Source organism: Varanus komodoensis, unplaced genomic scaffold (assembly GCF_004798865.1).
Source record: "Varanus komodoensis strain SLA01 unplaced genomic scaffold, ASM479886v1 scaffold27, whole genome shotgun sequence".
Classification (NCBI taxonomy): domain Eukaryota; kingdom Metazoa; phylum Chordata; class Lepidosauria; order Squamata; family Varanidae; genus Varanus; species Varanus komodoensis.
In genome coordinates this window covers 11,923,465-11,945,479 of record NW_025335701.1, presented here as the reverse complement: position 1 = coordinate 11,945,479, position 22,015 = coordinate 11,923,465, and the positions used below count along the sequence as shown (strand labels likewise).

The 22,015-nt window shown below is 51.0% G+C and overlaps 2 protein-coding genes across 2 annotated transcripts in view; both read right to left on the bottom strand.

Moving 5' to 3' along the window:
- Window positions 1-685: 685 nt before the first annotated feature.
- On the bottom strand, window positions 686-9,240 carry GOT2 (glutamic-oxaloacetic transaminase 2). Its single transcript, XM_044434221.1, has 9 exons — window positions 9,087-9,240; window positions 7,677-7,805; window positions 6,136-6,195; window positions 5,849-6,010; window positions 4,723-4,827; window positions 3,426-3,576; window positions 2,370-2,535; window positions 1,480-1,630; window positions 686-1,046 (listed from the first exon to the last, which is right to left on the bottom strand). Exons 1-9 carry the CDS (start codon window positions 9,219-9,221, stop codon window positions 924-926), a joined length of 1,182 nt encoding a protein of 393 aa, XP_044290156.1. The 5' UTR covers window positions 9,222-9,240; the 3' UTR covers window positions 686-923.
- Window positions 9,241-11,235: 1,995 nt separating this feature from the next.
- Window positions 11,236-22,015, bottom strand: part of LOC123025461 (CCR4-NOT transcription complex subunit 1-like) — a 30,217-nt gene continuing 19,437 nt past the window's right edge. Inside the window, exons 3-9 of the mRNA XM_044434201.1 lie at window positions 19,963-20,070; window positions 18,725-18,823; window positions 17,224-17,292; window positions 16,765-16,819; window positions 15,252-15,455; window positions 13,814-13,982; window positions 11,236-12,036 (exon numbers count right to left, since the gene is read on the bottom strand). Of these exons, the coding sequence (XP_044290136.1) occupies window positions 11,868-12,036; window positions 13,814-13,982; window positions 15,252-15,455; window positions 16,765-16,819; window positions 17,224-17,292; window positions 18,725-18,823; window positions 19,963-20,070 (873 nt within the window). The 3' untranslated portion in view covers window positions 11,236-11,867. The remainder of the gene's footprint in view (window positions 12,037-13,813; window positions 13,983-15,251; window positions 15,456-16,764; window positions 16,820-17,223; window positions 17,293-18,724; window positions 18,824-19,962; window positions 20,071-22,015) is intronic.

The window sequence follows — 22,015 nt, the reverse complement described above, 5'->3', positions numbered from 1 at the left end:
CTAAAGCATTCTGAAGGCAGAGGAGAGGGAGAGAGGCAGCAGCCGCCATGTTTCCATGATGAACTGGAGACCTGGTTTGATTTTCAGATTACAGAGCATCACAGGAGAAAGGATTCTAAATTAAAAATTCAAGCAAGTAAGACTTCGTTTGGTGACCTTTTCCCATCAAAAATGCCAGACAGCAGCTCTTATCTGCCTCTTACTTGGTACTAAGCAAAATGCTTGGGTCTGCATTATCGTTTGCCCATGGAACAAACTTTGGCAAGGAGAAGAGAGATCTAGGTTCCCGTTGTGCAGTTCAAGTCACCAGAGGCACCATCCAGGGACTTGATGCTCATTTAAAGCCAGCTGATTTAAAATGGCATTTTTAACACTAGAAAAAGCAAGAGGCCAAGAGCGCCTTGCTAGCCACCCCCACTGGAAAGAAATGCTGGGAGAACGGGGCAGGGGGACCCTCGGGGAAGAAGCCTTGGGGAGGGAGGCCGCAGCACTGGGGAGGGGCGCTGAGCACCCTAGGCTCAGCTTACTCTCTGGGCAGGAGCAGCGTCTTCCTCGCCAAACAATCATCTTTTGGCCCCACCACCACCCCGCAAAACATTCACCGCACCCTGCCGCATCTGCCCTCGTTCTACCACCACCTCTCTCTAAAAAAGGAAAGAAAGAAGCCAAGCATGAAAGGTTCCACTTTGGGTTAACTTGCACATGGGAATTTTAACTCATTTCAACTACTCTGCCTGGAGCCTGGCGGCACTGGCAGGAGCAGCACTGGGTAGGCAGGACTGCTGAACGGTGTTGGGGGGGGTGCTGCGGAGGGATGTGCTCCACCTGCTGCTGCCGCCGCCTCCTGCGTGCCCTGCCGGCCAAGCCGAAGTGCCCAAGAACACCAAAGGGAGCCATCCGCTCCGCCCAGTTCTGCCCCGGATCTACTTGGAGACTTGGTGAATGGCGTGGGCCAGGTAGGCGACGTTGCCAGACGTGACTCCCGCGACGGAGATGCGCCCATCCTTGGTCATGTAGATGGAAAACTCCTTGGTGAGCCGCTCCACCTGGAAGGCAAAGCGCAGCAGAGCGACGAGGTGGGCCAGGGAGTGGGCTCGGCACACGGCTGCAGCGGCTCCCCAGAGCGGAACTGCAGGCCACCTCTGCCAGCAAACAGCAGCCGGGCAGCCGCTCAGCCCGATGCTGCCACATCTCGCCTGGAGAACCGCAGCCATCTTTCCCACTCAGACTCGAGCTCAGCAGCATCTGTGCCGGCCCACAGGGTTCTTCTCCCCACTCCCTTCGGGGGTGGACCAGCACCATCCGGACTCCGTGGGGCAGGCAAGGCTATGCTCCCGCTGCTGCCCGGAGCCACCCATGGGCCCCATGGGGATCAGAGCCGGCCCCGGAGTCCCAGTCCCATGGCGCAGCGATCTGCACGGGATGTCCAAGCACCCCGCTTCCACCCGCTGCGGCTGGCAAGGCTCCTTCCCGGCTTACCTGCTCTGGCTTGAGCCCCGTGAAGCAGAACATGCCGATCTGGTCGGTAATGTGCTGCCAGTTGTGGGAGGAGCCCTCCTTTTTCAGGTTCGCCACCAGCTGGGTGCGCATGCCGATGATGCGGTCAGCCATCCCCTTGACCTCTGCCAGCCTGTGCCAGGTGAGCACATGGACCCAGGTGAGCAATAGAGAAAGAGGACACATGAGCGCTCTCCCGTCGGGCACCCTCCGGATGTCTCAGACTACAACTCCTATCAGCCCTGGCCAGCATGAGCCAACATGCACAGAAGCCACCAGGCCGGAGCCCCAGCGTCTGTCCCGCCTGAGAAGCCAGAATCGGGCTGCACTGCCAGGGAAACTGCCCACAGGAGACCCCGAGGGCTCTCCCAAGGGAGCTGCTTGACTGCGCATGTGCCACAGGCCAGCACCAAGGGAAGAATTTGCTTCCCAGCGCTCCCTTGCCTGTCACCACAAGGGAGCACTTCCCCCCGTCAAAGCGCAGCAGAGTGGAACTGGAGAAGCCCACCCTCAGCAAGAGGCTGGAGCAGCAGGGATGCTGCTGGGCCTCGGGGGCCGTCTTGCCGGGGGCCTCTCAACTGAGCCCCAGCCCCCTCTGCTAAGACAGCGTGGCTCGCCCTGCAACGAAAGCCCCGCACCCTGAGCTGGCGAAGCGGAACCAGCACCGGGCCAAGCAGGGCTGCTGCTCTTGGCGCCAGCGCTGGAACCACACAGGGACGAGGCTGAGCAGAACGGCGAGGCCCAGGATAGCCCCGTGGCCCAAAGGCGTCACCCCCTTCTGCTCACGGCACAAGACGAACGCCGTTAGATCGCCAACGCTACGTTACGAACTGCAGAAACGCTGCCCGGGCAGGCTTCTCGGGAGGGTTTACCATTCCTTCCGCAGCTCAGGGCTATTCAGGATGGTGGAGGCAATCCGAGCCCCGTTGATGGGCGGGTTGGAGTACATGGGGCGGATCAGGATCTTCAGCTGGGACTCCACCCTCTTGGCCTCCTCCGCATCCTTGCAGACGACTGTGAAGGCTCCCACGCGCTCCCCTGGAAAGCAAAGGCCGAGCGTCGAGGCGGCCTCTCACGACGCGCCCAGCCACTGTTCCTGTGCTGAGCAGGCCCTCCCGACACCCCCATCCTTTCGGGATCCTGGCTCAGCGCCCTGCTCCCGGCCAGCCTTCCCTCCCACGGTGCCTTGTTGAGCTGAAAGAAGAGCCTGGAGCCCCGCTGGGCAGAGACCGGCTTGGCTTTCTCCCAGCTGGTGCCCTCGAGCGTGCTGGGGGAACTGCCAGATTGCATGGCCAGCTTTGCTCTCTTTCCAGCAAGGAACAAAACTATTTCTCCTTGCCCCACCCTTTGAACATTTTACAACTTGAAGTTTAATGTATTTTTAACCAGACTGGATCTTGGTGTTTGTTTTGCTGTTTGTTTCCATTGGCCCCTGGTGTGCAATAGAATGTGTTTATTTATAATATTTATATGCCGTCCTTTCGCCAAGCCTCAGGACGGCTTACATAGTACTGGTCTTTTGCTGGATTTGCATCCCTGCGTTAAGGCTGGGCGCAGCAGCCCGGGATCCCCCGTGGAGGAGGGGGAGTGATCCATCTGAGCAGCAGAGGGACAGCCCAGCTGCGCATCTTCAAAGGCACGCCGTGCAGGGGCATGGAGGGGCCCACGCACCAGCCACAGGCCCGACCTGCTCCTCCTCGCTGGGAAGGCACCCACTGGGGGAGGGGCCTTTCCCAAATGGGACCGGGGCAGAGAACTGGCTCCTCCTGTTCTGTTTTCAGCAAGCCACAAGGCCAGGCACGTCCTCTTCAAGGCCCATACAGGCCCTCTTGCCTGGCGGAAAGCGGCAGCCCGTGCGGGAACCTGCCGTGCCCGAGCCCCCTCCTGCTCCCGCCAAGACGGCACGCGCACCCCGTCCCGGCACTCACCATACAGGCCCATGTTCTTGGCATAGGACTGGCAGAGCACGACGTCGATGCCCTGCTCGATGAAGTGGCGCACGGCCCAAGCATCTCGGTTGATGTCTCCGCTGGCAAAGCCTTGGTAAGCCATGTCGAAAAAGGCAAAGAGGCTCTTTTTCTGGAAGAAGACAGAGGCCGGCCTTTAAAGGCATCGGCACCGCCGCCAGCCCAAGCGCAGGGCCCGGCTGGGAGCCACTCGCATCCCGAGGCGGCAGGACATGGCCCAGGTCCCCGGAGCACTGTGAGGCCCTGCCGCCTGCGGGTTTCCGTGGGCACCGCGGGCTCTGCAGCCACCACAGGGGCTCCTGAGGGCCGCATGGCTGGAGTCCACTGCAGGTTCCCCAGCGAGAGCAAGCCTGCTCACTGCGCAGCCGCTGGAAACACCCAGCTCTGCTCTGGGAATGCGCCGGTGCTGGGAGCTGAGCTCAGCGCAGGTGCACTGGCCAGAGGTCGCCCAGTGCCCCCCTTGCAGCTGCTCCATGTATAGTTAACTGGAACCCACAAAACGTAAATGCACCTTCCCCAGCTGGGTGCCCCCAGATACGTTGGGACTACAACTGCCAGAGCCCCCCAGCTAGTCGGGAGGGCGCCCAGCTGGGAAAAGCAGGCTCTGGCCTGCAGGCTGCCGAGCAAGTGCTCGGGGCACAGCTCCAAAGCCCCAGGCCGAGTCCGAGGAGCTCCAGCTGCAGCACGCTGGCAACACCGGAGGGGAAGGCTCGAGTGGCAGGTGCCCTCATCCAGGTGAGCTGCGGACGGGAGGCAGCCCCGTCACCGGCCAGCGAGTCCGACACGGCCCGGTGCCCGGACTCCGACTGCCCAAAGATGAGACGCAGGGCAAGTGGCAGGGAGCACCGCCCCGCCAAGAGCTCCCGCCGGGCCCTGGGCCACTGCAGCGTCGGGACAGACGTCCAGGTGGCACCAGCGCTGCAGCCCAGGCAAGGCGGGAGCGGCGCCTGCACGCACCGACACGGACGCAGCTGGCGTGCAGCGAGCCGGGCGGCTGTCAGTCACCGAGGGCGGGAGCGCATTGCCTGTTGGAAGCACAGTGGACTGAATGGGGAAAGCGGCACTCTGCACGTGTAGCCAAGGTTTCGGAAAATAAGATCGGGGAAGGTGTTTGCGTGCGCGCGCGCACACATACGGAGCAGCCGCTCCTTGCAGCTGGAGGAGGCAGGGGACGGGCGGGTGGAAGGGCCAGGGCAGGGCAGCCAGAAGGCCCGCCGGGAGAAGCCCTTCGGCGCCCCCTGCTGGCACCGCTCCTCACCTTCACCAGGGCCGCCAGCTCCTTCCACTGCTCTGGGCGAGGGTCCACTCCGGTTGGGTTGTGAGCGCACGCGTGGAAGAGAACAACGCTCTTTTCGGGAATTTTCTGCAAAAGGCGATGGGGAGAAAGAGGTGGGGCACAGACAGGGAAGGATCTGCCAGGGCTCTCCTCGAGTGCTCGGCCCCACGCGGAGTGGGAGTGGCCGGCCGGCCGGGCGGGCAGCACCTCGCAAGAACTCTTCACACGCGTAATGAAGTGGGCCTCCGCACGCACGCCCCGGCTTGCACAGTTCTGGCCAGGCCCACGTCTGTTACGGGTGACTACGGGCACACAGCTGTGGGGCGCCGAGGGGGTCGGCGCAGGCCAGGCGGTGTCGGGCGTGCGCACCGATGAGCTTCCCAGGCACACGCGAGAAACAGTCTGCTGTGGCCGGACTGACAGCTCAGACTGAGGATGATGAAGGGCTGGCTGCACCAGACGAGGCTCAGAGCTTGCACTCCGCTAGCGAAATTGTTGTTGTAGGACAGGCCAGCACCTGAGACCGCCCCCACCCCCCGCCGCCCCGCAGTACCAGTCCGAGCCTGCTCTGGACGAAAGTAGCTCAAGAACTCCCACGAGGCCCCACTGCCCTCCCGCCTGCGGCAATGGGGCAGACGAAAGGTGGGAGGAGGCAGATTTGGGATGGGGGTGTTCCTCCTGAAGACGCGGACCCGAGGGCCCACCAGCTCAGCCACAGGCTGGACCAAGCAGGGGCTCAGTGCAGAACGCAGTGCCCCTCCTTCCAGAGACAGGACCCAAGGGTCTTAAGCAAAACTTTGGGTGAAGGGGGCAGAAAGGGGTCAACACAGCCCCTTGTGTACGCTCAGAGGCTTGTGAATGCTTAGTTTTCTGCGCAGAATAAAGACTCTTACAAGAAGTGCCAGAGAGACTGTCTTGCTTGGCAGGGGATGCCTCATGGATCAGAGGCTGCAAAGCACCATCTGTCCTGCCCTTGCTTGGGGCTGTGCCCAGCCTTGCACGGGGACCATCTTGGCCCTCTCATTCCTAGCTCCCTGCTTGAGCGAACCACCCCCGAAACCGCAGGGCGTGCGCTTCCCCGTTTGCTCCCTCTCAGGTGTCAACTTACGGAAATGTCCTCCAAGGCTCCTGTGAAGTCAAAGCCGCACGTTTTGGGGTCGTAGTACCGATAGCTTTGCAGCTGCATCCCTGCGTCTCTGAAGATGGGAGTGTGATTCCCCCACGAGGGTTTGGGGAGGTACACATCACGGCTCGGCTTGAAGAACCGTTGCTATTCCAAGGACAGGAGACGGCATAACTGAGCAATCCCAAAGATGATTTAAGGGACCACCCCCACAGAAAAGCTCTACCACAAACGGCTTTTCTTTCTGAAGCTGGCATTCGAACAGCACTCACCAAGAAGTTGGCGCCGACTCGCAATGAACCCGTTCCAGAAATTGTCTGAACGGTGACATACTGGAAGGGCAAAGAACAGCGATGTGAGATACCCCAGGGTCTCTCTCCACACCACGAGCAGCTGTGGACCGTGTCTCCCCTCACGTGCTTTCTCACCAAGCTAAGCCACCCCAACATGGCCAAAGGGTGGGATGTGACAGCTGTTGCCGTCCACCCTCTCCGGCAGGGCAGGGGAGAGGCGGGTCGGGCACACGCAACACGGTCTGTACCTGCACCCAGCTTAGTTTTGCTACCATTTTTACCCTGCCTTTCAGCAAGAAGCCTCCTCTGGAAGCTTAGAGTCCAGAAATGGGGCAGCCCCTGCCCTCAGGTGTGGCCTCCCCAGACAGAACGCCAAAGAGGAGGGGCATTGGGTAGGGCAAGTTCTGGCACTAGGTTCACTTGATGCAGCAGCGTTCAGCCGCTCAGACCCTTCACCAAGAACCGAACGAAAGAGAAGTGAGCAAGCTTCTCGGCTGCTGTGAAGGCAACACCTCACAGCAGTAACACATGCCGAGGCTCAACAGCGAGGAGGAGGCCCGCAGCATCAGATAAGACTCCAAAATGAAGTCACGGCCTACTTTCTCCAGTGCCTGCCGGAGGGCTACCAGTTTAACCATGTTACTTGCAACAGCGATCCCAGGTGTTCCCACTCCGGTTGTACGTAGGAAGTTGGACATACCCCCTTCGCTGGCTTTGTTTCATGCTGTTACAACAGCTTCCGTCCCAAGGAACAGTCCCTTCTGAATACTGCCAACACTTTATGGGCTTGGCCTCCTTCCACCTCTGAGTGGCTGATTAAATGCTTGGACCAAGCAAAAATGTACTACATTTGTGGAATCTGGACACAGAATTAATGCAGCCGTTAAAACCAATATTGGAATAATTAGGGTCATGTAAAATTGGGCTGAATTGGAAGGTGAGTGTCATTTCTCAGGTTTATTGTCTTTCTACTGGTTTCTTAATTATCCAGTACACAAACTGCTAAGAATGCTTGAAGCTTGCAGATTTCAGATTCCTTTGGCATGTCCAAGCTGAGGAAGGTCGGATCCCTGCTCTGGAAACATTCCCATGGCCACCGCCTGGACCATCAGTGGGCCAGACATCGGCGACACCCTTTGCTGGTGGAGCACGCGGTTCTCCAAGCCATGTGCTGGGCTATCTGGCAGGCCCCCGGGGGAAAAGCTGGCGGAGAACAAACACCGCGGTGGTTTACCCGCCACGCCTGTGCGTTCCAGGGAAAGTTCTAAGGCCTCCATGCAGAAAGCATTTTGGATGTCTACTTTTGGTCCCCCCTTGTTCTAGGATAACGTGGCATTCGATAAGAGAGATAGCTGCCGGTGCGCCACGTGAGCGAGCCCTTCGACACACATGAGCCAAACCCCGGGCAGCAAGCAGAATCTCTCCCGCCTCTGCCACCCTGGAAAGGGTTCCTTGGGCACAAAACTCTGAAATGCTACATTTGGCATGGCAGTTCAGAAACGCTGGACTTTGCCCCTTACCCGGCCACTCTGAATGACCTCATTTGTCTCTCCCAAAGCCAGCTCAGCTGATGCCTTGTTGAAGTCCGCCAGCCCTGCAATGGGCAGGTACTCCTTGTCCAGCTTCTTTGCAGTGATCTGGGCTTCTGCCTAGAGAGAGGAGACCATGCACCTTCACCACCCATGAAGCTGCCAGCCCTCACGCGCAGGGCACAGGCTGGGACAGACGGGTGGCGCCGATTGCTCTGGGACGGCATCTGGAGGACACGGAATCGGCCAGCTGCAAAGGCGCTTCAGAGGGTGGACCGGCCAGTTCTTCACGAGTGCTCCCAACAGCCCGAGCCACAAGTGCCCCATACCCGGCACAGGCAGCTCCCAGCTCCCCCCTCCCCTGGTCCAGTTCTGCCTTTAGCAGTCCCTCAGAGTCCTTGCAGGAGCTTCAACACCGCCTGTCCCAATGGCCACCGCTTGAAGACCCCATTTTTCCAGCACAGAAAGGCCAGCGGCCACCACGTTCTCTCCCCACCTCGCTGCTTTTCCCTTGTGATGCCTGAGGCAGCAGCCCGCCGAACAGACACGTCTTCACCCGTGGAAGGCCTTCCGCCTCCCTCGCATCTCTTTGGAACATCCAGTCCCAAAACTGCAGCCTGCCCGTGGCTCAGTTAAACCTGCCCATGGCTTCTTGGCCTCCAAAGTGTAACCTCACAAGGAGAATTCCAGCGGCATCTAGGCCAGAGCTCTCGCTGGACAGGGAAGTGCTCTCGGGTCGGCTCTCTGCTTAGTTTGATGCCTTCACCAGGAGGAGCGAGCACAGCCAGAGAGACCCCATTCCGTGCTCCACACGCTTTTCCCAGGGTTGCTCTTGGGAACAGCACTTCAGTGCTGACAGACCAGTGGGGAAAGCGGCTGGGCCAAAGGTTAAGACAGGTGGTTGCCCAAAACACCCACATCATTTCGCTCAAGCACACAATCCTGTGCATATTTGGCGCGAACAAGTCCGACCGCTCCAACATTCCACAGCCGGGTCTTCTTCTGCAGGAACGAGCGCAGGATTGCACCCCCAGGCTCTTCCTGCTGACCACTAAGCCTTAGGGGAGTATTTCAACCTTTTAGAATTATGGGAAAAAAACGGCACAAAAAGCAGGAAGCTGCCAAGTTAGGACTGGCTGGGGGAAAGAGGCAGAGCCAACACAGGGGCACGTCCTCTGGGGAGCCCAGCCCGGCCACCTGGGAGGCCCCGAGACCACGTTACGGTCTCCGTTAGCCACCATGGCACGTGCCCACTGCTCATGCCCGATGAGAACAGAGGCCGGGCAACACACGGCCTCAGCAAGGTCTGAACGGGAATGCTCCCACCCGTGCCCAGCTGGGAGGCATGCTCTGAATGGGTGGCAGGCGAGAGCGAGGGGAGCTGCGGGGGCCTCGGCTTACTTTGCGGACGCAGTCCAGCACATACGGCTTCCCATTGTCGTCTCGGTAGGCCCCAACGCCCAGGTTCATCTTCTTCGTGCTGGTGTCTCGTTTGAAGGCTTCCGTCACCCCCAGAATAGGATCGGGAGGCCCCATCTCCACATGAGCCCACCATGAGCTGCAGCATCAAAAAAAAAAAAAAAGGTTCGCTCACTTTATTCTGCACAGCTGCAGAGATTTTAATAAATATATATACTATACAACTGGCAGCTCACAGTAATAAAAAGAACAAAATAGTACAGAAACAAATTAACAATAGGTAGAAGAGGATCAAATTATTCTTAAGTATTTAAAAATTAAGCAACAGACTCTAAACGTAAGTGTCTGCTGCAGGAGGAGATCTCAAGCTGGCATATATATTCCAGGGAAATGCCAGCTGGATCTCCCTGGGAGGGCGACCCACAGACGAGGCGCCACTAGGGAGAAGGCTCTTGCGTGGCGGCCCCCTGACAGAGCCTTCTGGGTGGGGGCGCCCAGAGGAGCAGCGTAAATGGCCCGCCCCTGGAGAACACGGGATGCACACAGGCACAGCTCCTGCATCTTCCGGTCAACACAGCCTGGTCCAGTTCTGCCCTTTGGCCAGTTGTTTTGGGCTGCCCTTGCCAGCCCCTTTGGGACCGGGGGCAGGGGCCAACCTGAGCACATGGCCACAGGTGTCCCTGCAAGCGCGAGAACCTCAAATGGAGGGTGGACGCTCAGCACAGGTCCACTGCCAAAGGAGAATGACCCCTGCAGAGGAGCCGGATCCTGAGCAGCTCCGCTGGGTGGAACCTCTGGCTAAGCGTTTTGGACGTGTGCCAGCCAGAAGGGGAGGGGGCTAAAGGCTCAGCCACCCAACAGCACACCATGGGGTGAATAAACTCTGAGATCGCCAAGCGTTCTGGGCTCAGGTGCCACACAGGAGCTGGTTGTGGACTGTGCGATAGAGGGGCAGGCACCCAAGAGGCAGAGCGCCCGCTCTCTCCCATGCCTCCCCAACCACCCCTGGTTTCTAGAACTCACAGGCTGCTGTTACCTGTGAGCAGACCCAGCATGTCGATCACAGGTGAGGCTGTCATCTACCAAGGGGGCTGTTTCGGGCCAAGGTGTGCCCCGATTATGGCACCATCTCCCCACCTGGCTTTCCACCTGGCACCAACTCTACAGATGCTTTGGCACCAGGTTAAAACCCCCTTATTTGCTGTTTAATTGTGGAATGCATTGAGTGACTTTATTTTGGTTTTTAAGCATTGGAATTGCTACAGGTGCAATAGGTGTTTAAACTGTTGTCAGTTACTGCAATGCATTCTTTTGATTATTGTTGCTTAGTGTACATTGCCTATTGCATTTTCCCCTTCATGGATCACTGCCTTGTTGTGACGAAGGAGCTTGTGTAGCTCAATGAGCTATGCTGTGCAGGACAGGCCAAGGCAGAGAGCTCTGACAAAACGTGATCCACTGGAGAAGAAAATGGCAGCCCACTCCAGTACCCTTGCCATGAAAACCCCATGGACAGTACCAAAGGGCAAAGGGATGCTGGAAGATGAGCCCCTCTTCGGCAAGGGGCGGCATAGAAATGTTTAATAATAATAATAATAATAATAATAATAATAATAATAATAATAATAATAAAAAGGTGCCCAATGTGCTACTGGGGAAGAGCGGAGGGCTAGTACTAGTAGCGCCAGAAAGAATGAAGCGAGTGGGTCAAAGCCGAAAGGATACTCAGTTGCCGATGTATCTGGTGGCGAAAGGAGAGTCCGATGCTGCAAAGATCTATACTCCATAGGAACCTGGAATGTAAGATCCATGACTCAAGGCAAAGCTGGATGTGGTCAAACAAGAGATGACAAGACTGGACATCGACATCTTAGGAATCAGTGAACTAAAATGGACAGGAATGGGTGAATTTAATTCAGATGACCATCAGGTATACTACTGCGGGCAAGAATCCCTCAGAAGAAACGGAGTAGCCTTCACAGTCAATAAAAGAGTAGGAAAAGCAGTACTGGGATACAATCTCCACAATGACAGAATGATCTCAGTTCGAATCCAAGGCAAACCATTCAACATCACAGCAGTCCAAGTCTATGCCCCAACCACTGGTGCTGAAGAGGCTGAAGTTGACCGGTTCTATGAAGGCCTACAACACCTTCTAGAATTGACACCAAAAAATGACGTCCTTATCATCATGGGGGATTGGAATGCTAAATAGGAAGTCAAAAGATAACCAGTCTGATTATTCAGAGAGCAACTGATCAATCAATCTCAAATGAATATTATGTCAGTAACTGCCCACTGATCAAGCCACACTCCACCTCCAGCCACCTCATTTTGTGACTGGCTCTGCCTTCACACTAGTTTTTGTGAGAGTAATTTTCAGCCTTCTCAAATGGACTCCGATGGGCAGAAAGTTTCAGAACCCTTGTTCTACTGCACATCATTGATATACGAAAGTAGCAGCCTCTGCGGCAGTAAGGAACACCAGTGGCTCCTTTGGTAACTGGCAGAGGGTCCCAGCACTGACGGTGGGACCCTGGAACCCAGCTGAGCCAGCAGAAACCTTGACCAGAGGGCCGCCTAAGCGCAGGAAGCTCGAATGCCAGGTTGCCACAGGATTTGCACTGGGAGCTTTACAGATCAGGCACCATTTGCTGCTGCAAAATCCCCACCTGAAGTCATCTGGCACGTAACTCAGTTTGTATAATATCAAAGGAGTAAAAATAATACCAAAACTCCCTGTGGCGTTTAGCTCAGTTAAATTCAAGTTATGCCACAGCACCACTGACCATTCTGGATACTCACCTGTAAAGGAATACCATCTGCCAATCCTGAGTGCGTCCGAGCCATCATTCCCAAAACCCTGGCAACCTGGGCAGCTGTGACCTCTCCAACTCCAAACTGTGTAATAATGTTGCGACATTCTTCCACACTACAAATACAAGTTTATTTTAATGTCTTACATCCAGTCTATTGCCCTGCCCAAGCACTGGCTCAGAACATCAACTATTTCAGCTGCATTACACAAAATGAGGAGCATCCACATACTGGTAACACCTCAGTTCACACCTCAGGATAGCCTCATCCAGTGGTTTCATGCAGATGTTCAGGAGAAACAACATGGTCACACTGCCCCATCCGTCTCTGTAATGGTCATCCCACAGGGCAATCAAGGAAGTTTTTCCTCCAAAGCTAGCCTCATCTAAGAGTGCCTGGAGCTGAATGGTGAGTGCTTGCTCAAAGCACCTGGATCAGGAAGGGGATCACGAGCAACTGACCTAGAATTTCCAAGTCCAGGTAAAGTTTCTTCCCAAGCACCTGACCAGTGCTGTTAAAGGGGTTGCTGCTGCCACTTCTCTTTAAATGAAATTTACGACCTTCTGGGGGACCCACTAATCTTGGCAAAGCTTGATAAATAGTTCTGCTACCAAACGGGCTGTTTTAGCAGCAGTACTGTACTGAACCATATTATTTCCAAATAAGTTAGTATGTCATTACGTGGCTGATGGCACATGACAGGGCAACCAGATGCTTCAGGTTGGGAAGTAGCTATTCTATAAAAGCAGCCCTTCGAGAGTTCAGCATTTTAGCCAACATTTCAATAGAGCCAGTCATCATGAGCGTATTGCAACCTCACTACATGCTGCCCATGAAAGCCACACTGGGAGACTTGTTAATTTGTTCATAATTAGGAGATGAAGGAAGATTCAGAAAGCCCAAAGAAAACCTGACACGGGAAGCCCAGCACAGCACCGCCTCTCACGCTCGACAGAAGATACCCAGCAGAAGGAAGCTCCAGGGGGCAGCGATGTGTCCTTGACCACTCCTGCCCCCACTATTCTGAGCATCCATTCCCAGAACCACCTGCTGTGCACTTCCCACCAAGGGATATGTTAAAATTTCAGGTTACGAGATGATTTAGGTCCTGAAGGCAAACATGTCTTTTACACATAACACAATCAGTTGTTCTTAAGTAAGGCTGCAATTCTACATGGGTGTCAGTACCTCTGAACTCAATGGGACAGACTCATGAGTAGAAATGGATAGCAGGGTGAACAGATTTTGGGCCCAAATAGCTACACTATAATACTGGGGCCTTTCATTCATTCATTCATTCATTCATTCATTCATTCATTCATTCAAAGTTTTTATATGCTGCCCCAATACTAAAAGTCTCTGGATGTCTTACAAAAAACAAAAAAGCAACCATATACAACAAACAACACATTGCATCCGATAAAACAAGGATATAACCAAATAACTGTTAAAATACTGGGGAGGAAAAAAAAGGTCTTTGCCTAACACTGAAAAGAATAAAGTGAATAAACCCTCACACGCCACAAGCTTCATACGCACACTGCCCCCCCACACTAACTCAAGAAAGACTGGGGAAAGGGGGAAGGTTTCCAATGCTACAACAGGTAAGGAAAATCCCAGTGCTAGCAAAGATAACTCTCCGTGGACACTTAATTTCACAAAGAATCTGGAAGCACTTTAAATGACTGCCATCAAGTCAAAGTTCAGTGGGCCATCAGCTGTACCTGCCAAAGTACAGGGTGGTACCATGAGCATAATAAAGGGAAATTCTACTTCCAGTCACCTCTCTGGTAAAACTTCAAACGCTTAAATAACTTTTCCCCCGTTTTCTTTAGGAACAATGTTTAACAATCCCTGAAAAGGGCCAAGTCTCAGTGAAATCAGCCACATACCTTGTACAAAAGCCATAGCCAACTTCCTGCATGAAGTCTGCAAGAGAACTCTCCATCATTGTTTTCGCTATCCCTCCAGAATCAGGCAGGATCCTGTCCATTAGAATGTCCCGTTTTTCAGGGTATAGGAGTGGTGCAAGCACCACGGGGCAACGTTCCTGGGGAAAATCTAAGAACCCAGAGCACATTAAAATTCCACAATGATCGAATACATAAAGCAAAACAAGGACCTCAAAATCATTGGCTTTTATACTCAAAATAATGGTATACAGCAACGGACTGGTGACTCGAAAGGCACTTATGCTTACTATCCTGGAATTCAGAGCGATGGATGCAAAAAACTGGCTCTAAAAACTGGGCCAGATTGAAAGTTAACCCATTAAGAGGGAAGAACTGCTGGCTGGGTTGACCCCTGCGCTCTGGATGGGGGCTTGCAACCAGCCGACGTCCCCCTTGAAGGATCAAGTGCCCAGTCTGCTCATTTTACGGCAAATGCAGGGGTGACCCCTGTGGCTAGGAGTGCCTTTTTTCTAACGTAGGCAGGCTGTGCCTGAAGAAAGTGGCCCTGGCTGCAGTTACAGGCATGCTGGTTACATGCAGGCAAGTCCATTGCAGTGGTCTCTACAGAACCCCCTGTGTGTGCTTTGATTTTGTCATTTTATGTCTTCATTTGTTCAACTGTTTAATGTTATTATCATAAGCCAGGTTGTGAAGCCTTGCCCCTGAAGTTGGAACAGAAATAGTAAAAATTGTGGAATGCACTCTTGCAAATGCACACATGGCCTTAATTATAGCAGAATTTCATTCATGCGCCAAGCATTGCTACATGCCAGTGGGACAGGTTTTCAGAAATACAGCTCATCATGCGTCTCTGTCAGAGCTCATTCACTCGCCTGCGTGCTGCAGCTTTATCACAGGCATAAGGAACCATGGAAAATATTGTTCCCTTGCACCTTGCTGACCAGTCAGTGCAGCTGCTGCTTGTTAAGATGGGATGGGGAAGGGGAAGGGAAGGGAAGGGCTGCAACTGTGGAGAGTGATAGATGTCAATGGCCAAACCCAAACTGCAATGGGGAAGAAAGGACACATCAATGTGCATTCAAGCCCAATCCTCATTCCAAAATTCAGTGCTAGCATTAATAATATGCTCATCTTGGGAGGACTGAGCTGGGTCCTGCTGATCATTAAAATCTGGAAAAGAGGTTCCACGGACATTTCTATCAAGATCCGTATTTGGATGCACAACTGACCCTGTGACCACTGTATGCACATTGCACAAAACAGGTCCCTTTCCTAAACTGGATTCGCTCTTAGCACTTAACAGTCCAAATAATTCCTTTTTCTTCTCATTTCTGAATTGACACGTACAGCTTATTCTACACCAAAATTGCTTACTTTTGGAAATTAGTTTCAAACAAAATTGGTTTTTGCCACTTACCTCTACGTAATGTTTTGAGAAAAGCGTCAATTTGCTCCTGTCCAACCCCAAAAGCTCCCTTCTGTCCAAACAGAAGATGGGAGAGGAGGAGGTGCAAGACCTCTATTGCGATATCTTGGAAGCCACCTTCTTGATTTCCACTGACGTCTGCGTCGATATATGAACGCAGAAGATCAGGAAGTTTTTGTTTAATAAACTGAGCAGCTTTAAAAGAAAGAAGCAACACTTAATTGTTTTGGAAAAAGAGCAGAAGCATTCGTTATTGAGGCTGAGAAACTGCACACGTCCATTGTTCTGGCAATCACATAATAACTGCAGCATAACATCAGTTGCATTCCAGACCACCTGTCAGAAATCACTCGGCAGCACCCTGTCTTGGAACACAGCCTCACCTGGAGTCACCTTGCAGTTCTCAAACTGCTCAACTCCAGCATCTCAGCAGACTCTCTGAGGAAGATGCTGCTGGCAAGCTGGCCAACAGCTCCTGCATCAGGCTCTTTGTGCGTGCCTAAACCTGCTTCCTTTGCCATGACTCCATTCAAAGCCTTCTTACTGAGTTTGCTTGGTCACTCCAATCTCCTATAGCCTCCATTTCATTCATTGCAATATTTCATTTAATATTTTCAAATCTGGGACCAAATTACTGGGTTAAAACTGATGTTATTTAGTGTAGGCGCACTGAAATAAATGGGTCTACGTGATGGCTAACTGAAGTCCCTTCATTGTAATCCACCTACTCACACTGGACTAAACCCATAATTTAAGGCAAACCAAGTATGTATGATGGTTGTTCAACCATTTAAATAGGCCATTGACTTTCACGCCAGCTATTTTGTGAGACAACACTAAGTGGAATTGATACAGGAGGCCTAGTGGAATCATAAGAACATCAGGATTTGAAGAGGGTTTAACCTTCATGATTGGTGCATGTTGAATTTCACAAGGATGTATATCAGATTTACATCAAGAACTCAAAGCAATTTACATAGAGCTTCCACTTGATCTCCCATCTCAGCAGAGCTTGGAAAGAAGTCTACTGAGATCATTCTCTTAAGGGTACAATCCTATGGACAAGGGAACAAATCCTACAACTGGCTGTGGGATACTGGGAACTGTAGGATTTTTTTCTGCCCAAAGGTGCATAGGGTTACATCCTAAACCTCTAAGATCAGAACAGATATCTAAGATAGCCTTCCCTAATCTGGTCCCCTCCAGGTGAGTTTGACTTCAACTTCCATAGTGTTACACATCTGGAGAGCACCAAGTTGGGGATATAAGATGTGTGGTGCGGTGCCCTCCTGCTAGTGAAAAGTAGTGCAAGGATGATCTCTGAAATGGAAGAACTGGATAGAATGCTCTGGTCCCTCCAGTCCCTGGATTATTTAACTTAAGCAATTTGTTCCAGGTGAACAAATTGAGATTGATGGATGTATAAGCTACAACTCAGGGAACAGCTTCCATCAACTAAACCCAGCTAAGATTGGACATGTTTTTACAGTCTCCCTTCTCTTACCAAATCCTCGTAGATCTGGGTTGAAGGAGTTCAGCAAAGCAAGGCCAAAAATAACCTATGAACAAAAAGAGGAAAGTTAGAGCAGATGTGCATTCAGCCACTTGTAATATAGGCCGGGGCTGGCAAATAGATTGATCAAAAGGGATCTCCATGTCTGAGCACCGCTGCCCTCCCCACAGCTTTCTTTATCCCACCTAGTGATAAGCAACCTCCAGGGCTATGAAGGAGGTGGACCTGGTGATGTTCCAAACACCACTGTTAACATTCAAATAAGATGTTAGCAAGTGTTGAAAGCTGGACAAGAAGTGGAGGAAATCAGAGGAAATTCTCAGTAATTGCTGCCACACCTCATTTAACATGGGGTGAACACTGCCCTGCCAGCTTTCTTTCCCCAGAGCCTCTCAAGCTGCCAGTCCTCTTATAAGGTTTACAGATTTAAAATAGAACAAATGGACCCACCTCTTGAACTTTGCTTAATTTGATAACTTTGCTCAGTTGGGTGAATAAATGGGGTGATGGCTTAAGACTCTGAAAGGCAAAACAGCATCTATGAGACAGTGGCATTCGCCATCGTAACAGAATATATACTGTGACCAAAACCAGCATAATGTACCAGGAAAAATGTATGCTGTACAGAATAACCAAAATCAATCTCCATGTATTAGTGGCTTTTTTATTATTCATTTAAGCTACTTGATTGCCACTTAGTATTTTAAGATCTCTAAGCGGTTTACATAAAACACCTTCCCAGCTTTTTCAAGCTGCAAATGTTCTCCAAATACCAGTATTCTCCCATGTCAACATCCAAATTTCTCAGTTCTTAGCATGAAGAATATACTGTTTTCAGAAACACTGTTCAAAATCAGGCAATAACTCAGAATATTTTCACCAAATATATACCTGTATCTGTCCGAGGACTATATAACCTGCATTATAGGACCGCTACTTCATACATACACGCGACTACGTTCACTTAGTTCTTTTAAAAATATGCACTGGAATGAAGGGGCACATTACTCAGTCATTCCAGTGCTTCAATTTTGTTTTCTAAATAGGGCCTTGAGTTTTCAGATCTTTATAGATTGGCTTAATTCTACTTTAGAAAGGTTCTATACAATGTTTTATTGTGCTGTATGTTTGTGAGCTTAGGGTATTGGGCAGCATCCAAATGTAATTAAAGAAGTGTCAGAAATCACAGGGGCGTGCAAGGCAGGCCTTAACTGGCTCTCCCTTTCTCCTAGTCTCTCTCATTACTTTTAGGAGTTTAGCACTCAGTTGTCAGCACTGAATGCCAGTGGGAAATCAGAGCTGCTATTCGCAGTCTTATCTAGATGACCCACTGACCTGACATGTTGAAATGTCCCTGCCAGTACTTGCCCAGCTAATTCCAACTGGGCTATCACTACAGCAGCAGGTAAGGTCAGGAATTAGACAGTGAAGAGTGGAGAAGTCAGTGACCAAGTTCTCACAACACCAGGGTAGTTAATAAGCAACAGAGACACATGCCTGTCACACACCAGCTGTGCTCCTTAAGCACCCTCGCCAGGCAGGGGTCATCGCAACGTCTGAACTCAGCAAGATTGGAGGCTGGAGTAATGAACAAACAACCCAGAAACCACATTTTGTTGTAAGTTTACTGGGCTGTTTGCTATTCACCCTAGCTGGGTTCACACAACATGCTCCAATGAGGGTACGCAGAAAACACAGGCCAAAGTGCAACCGGTGTGTGCAGAGGTGGGTGAAAAATCACCGTGGCTTACTAAATGCTCTTGTGTTGTGCGAGCCAGCTCAATGTCAGTAGAGCACAAGATACAGAAGATACTGTGCCCAATTCCTGAAGTGTGCAGAACTTTTTGAGAGCCGGGATGGATGGTGGAAATCACTATTTGTCCTACCCTGCCTCTCCTATGGTCAATTAACACTCCCATATGATAGCAGCTCTTTTAAGGGGCATACAAACCTTCTGATAGTGCAATGGATTTTCAATAGCATAGGACAGCGTCGAAATAAAGTTTGGCTTTGTAATCAATGACGCACACTCCTGGATCAGAAACTGAGTCTGAAAATAGAAAAGGAGACTGCTATAGCAAAGGTATCATCTTTAAAGCATAAAATATGCCACGAGACGTTCAGTTCAGTATTTCATTGTGGAACTATTACATCAGCACTCTAAAAGCATCATTTTAATGTGGGATGCCTGACAAGTATTTGCATACGGTAGTAGAAGCTGGATGGCTGACAAAATAAGTTGGGACAGTTTTATAGGAGGATGGAACTTGATACAAAGATGTTTCTTGCTTCTGGTTAGGCCCAGCTATGGGCAAAGGATTCAAACAAAGGAGTACAGGCTAAAATGAAGCTTGTGAACCACCCAGGCAGCTTTGGCTATTGGGCGATAAATAAATAAAAATTGAGAAGCATTCCAGAAAGGAAAAATTAAGCAAGCCAAACAATGAATATACTTTAAAAAGAAAACAGTATGGGATTCACTTATTGTCCTATGTAAGTGTTAATACTGAGATTGGGGGAAACCAAATTCTAACACATAAGATTCTAGAAACAGCAGTGTGAAAAAGAGCCTGAGAAAGAAGCTCAAGGTGAACAATGCTGTCCACTGCTAACCTAGAAAGCTTTAAAAGTTGCTGAAACTCATCATACCACCAGCATTTATTTTATTTTTGACATTTATAGCCCGCCCTATTCTAAAACATTCCCAGCAGGCCTGACACTTGTGGACTAAGTCAACTGGAAATCATGCAAGGAGACCTTGCCTGTGACACCCTCGTTTATGAACACCCAGGCCGGGACAACTGAATCACTGGCCCTGCTGCAGGAGTTCCTCTCTGTAATCTCCCAGGAAGGTACCCTTGGCCCGCTCTCCTCCATGTTTCTACAGGTCAGCAAAAACTTGCCTGTAAAGCAGCAGCTGATGGGCCAAGCACTCCACCCTTGCATTCAAACTTTTTATAAGCAGTGTTCTGTTGTACATTTAAAGCAGACAGATAGCTATTTTAAATGTCTGTATATGAGACAGTTTAATTATTGTTTTAGAAATGCACACTGTATGCATTGCAGCACATGTATTGTACATTTTCATAATAAACTGGTGCATACATTTTGAGTCCCAACATTGTAGAGTTTTAAAAAATTTAAAGAAGAAGTGAAGGAACTAATTGTGAATGTTTATGCAAAATTTACCTGGTGGAAATCTTTGCCGCTGCTTTTACCATCGCCACTGAAATCCACATGCGAGAATAGACAGCGTAGTAAATGCCTGTCTGCCTCGGGACCGTGCCGATTCACAATCTGGGAAAAACACAGAACAGAGCATCTCACTTTAATGGAGTCACACACCAGCATATTAGTCACTACAGGAAGTTTATGAATGCAGGAGCCCATAGTTCCGAGGAAGAATACTAAAGCACTAACTTAGTGAATCTGCTCAGTACTTTAACCCTGTTCAGATATAATGACAACTGATGACTTAACCCATGGACTGTCAAATTGCAGGCTACTGTTACATCCAAACCTAGCAATATGGGCTAGCTGTAACTTGTTAACCACAGACTTGTGTTGCTTGTTGGGTTGTGAACTCTGGGTTGTTCAAGCCATGGGTTGTCATTATATCCAAACCCAGAATTATGAGTTATAGATGGGTTGTTTCACTGGGTAACAGATACAGCAAGCAATAGCCCTATGGGTTGTGGAAAGCATACAAAGTAAACAAACAAACAAACAAGCCACTGTAAATGATGTGGTGCAGTTATTGATGACTCTCTTGCCTTGCATATGGGGATACCTGTCTGTCCAGAAAGAGCAGCAAGGATGTCCTCCCTCTTGCAGTTTACAGCTTGCCATGAAAGAATCATGATACACTTTCTAAGTCGGCTTTGTAACTCAATGAAAATCTTGCCATTATCACTACTGAATGTGGTGAACTTGATGAATTGTGGCTATGTATCCCAACTTGTGTCTGCATTTTAGACTGACCACCAGTAACAACAAATCAGCAGTTGCCAACAGATGATCATCTGAATCTTCAGTTCAAAACACACATGCCTTGAGATGTCTTCCCTGGTTAGAAAAGGAAACATCTGGAGTGGTCTCAACCCCTGGTCCTCTCCTCAGGCCATGGAAAAAGATAGGAAAAAGGCTTTCTCCGCATTTCTTCCCGCCTCGTTTCCCCTGTAACCACTTCTAGCTATCTTGCTACCTGCTAAGGCAGAAACCCATCAAGGCCTGTTAGGTGGTGCCGACTCTTTTTTCATTTCGCTGTCAGGCCAAAACCTTTTTATTTTCCCATTATATTAAATGTTAGTAGTGCTTTAAGATTGATTTTATATATTATTATCTGGATGCTGTATCTTATTTATTATATTATAGCCCTGAGGCATAAAGGGCAGGATATAAAGACTGCAAATGAATAAACAAATAAAGCCAAGGAAGCAACTTTCTCCCCAGAGTCCAGAATGAGAAGTGGGAGGGCACCTCTGCCTCCCTTTTCCCCACTGCTGGTTCCATCTCAGGAACATGCTCAGGCAGGCAGGGTTGAGGAAGGCCACAGAGATGATGCTGAGCTGGAAGAGTCCCAGCACTTTGGAAGCCGTGTGGAGTGACACGGTGCTCACAGGGTTTTCTAGGCAAGCGCCAGCATGAGGCTGGGCACACAGCCCTGCTGTGCATGTCAGAGAAAGGTTGCACAAGATGAAACAATTAAAAAAATTATGACCCACAAGCAGCATATGAACATTAATCTGTGAATTATGGGAAGGCGGAAACGAGTCTGCCAGATGGAGGGGGATCACACTTGCAGACAGTGTCCTGCGTCACGGCAACCCCGAGCTGGCCACTGCCCACAGCCAGCCTCTTCCCAACCAGTCAATCTGGCCTGCTCTAGGCCTCATCAAGGGCTGCACAGAGGGTGGGTGTACACCAAACTGAGTTGGACCAGCAGTCAGAGAGGCAGTTGGACCAGTGGATGATAAAGGACTAAAAGGAGCGCTGAAGGAGGAAGATTAAAAAAACCTGAATGAATCCTTTTCATCTGTCATCTCAGCTGAAAGTACAGAACAGATACTTGTTCCTGAACTTTTATGTATTTGGAAGGAAGTCTGTGGAATTCAGGCAGACAGGAGACTCACTTTGACTACCTCCCACTCAGCTCCACCTTCAGTTTTCTGCAAATCCACAGCCCGCGAAAATTTCCAGGAAATGGCACAAGTACTTAATTGTACCTGACTGACATAATGAA

What these genes read in the sequence shown, in the direction of transcription:
- GOT2 (XM_044434221.1), bottom strand. Translation starts at nt 9,221, where the DNA reads ATGGGGCCTCCCGATCCTATTCTGGGGGTGACGGAAGCCTTCAAACGA. An exon ending in CCTGAGCTGCGGAAGGAATG is followed by an intron (nt 1,631 to 2,369) that starts GTAAACCCTCCC and finishes CACCTGGCACAG; the next exon opens with GCTGGCAGAGGTCAAGGGGA. An exon ending in CGGGGCTCAAGCCAGAGCAG is followed by an intron (nt 1,047 to 1,479) that starts GTAAGCCGGGAA and finishes TTTGCCTTCCAG; the next exon opens with GTGGAGCGGCTCACCAAGGA.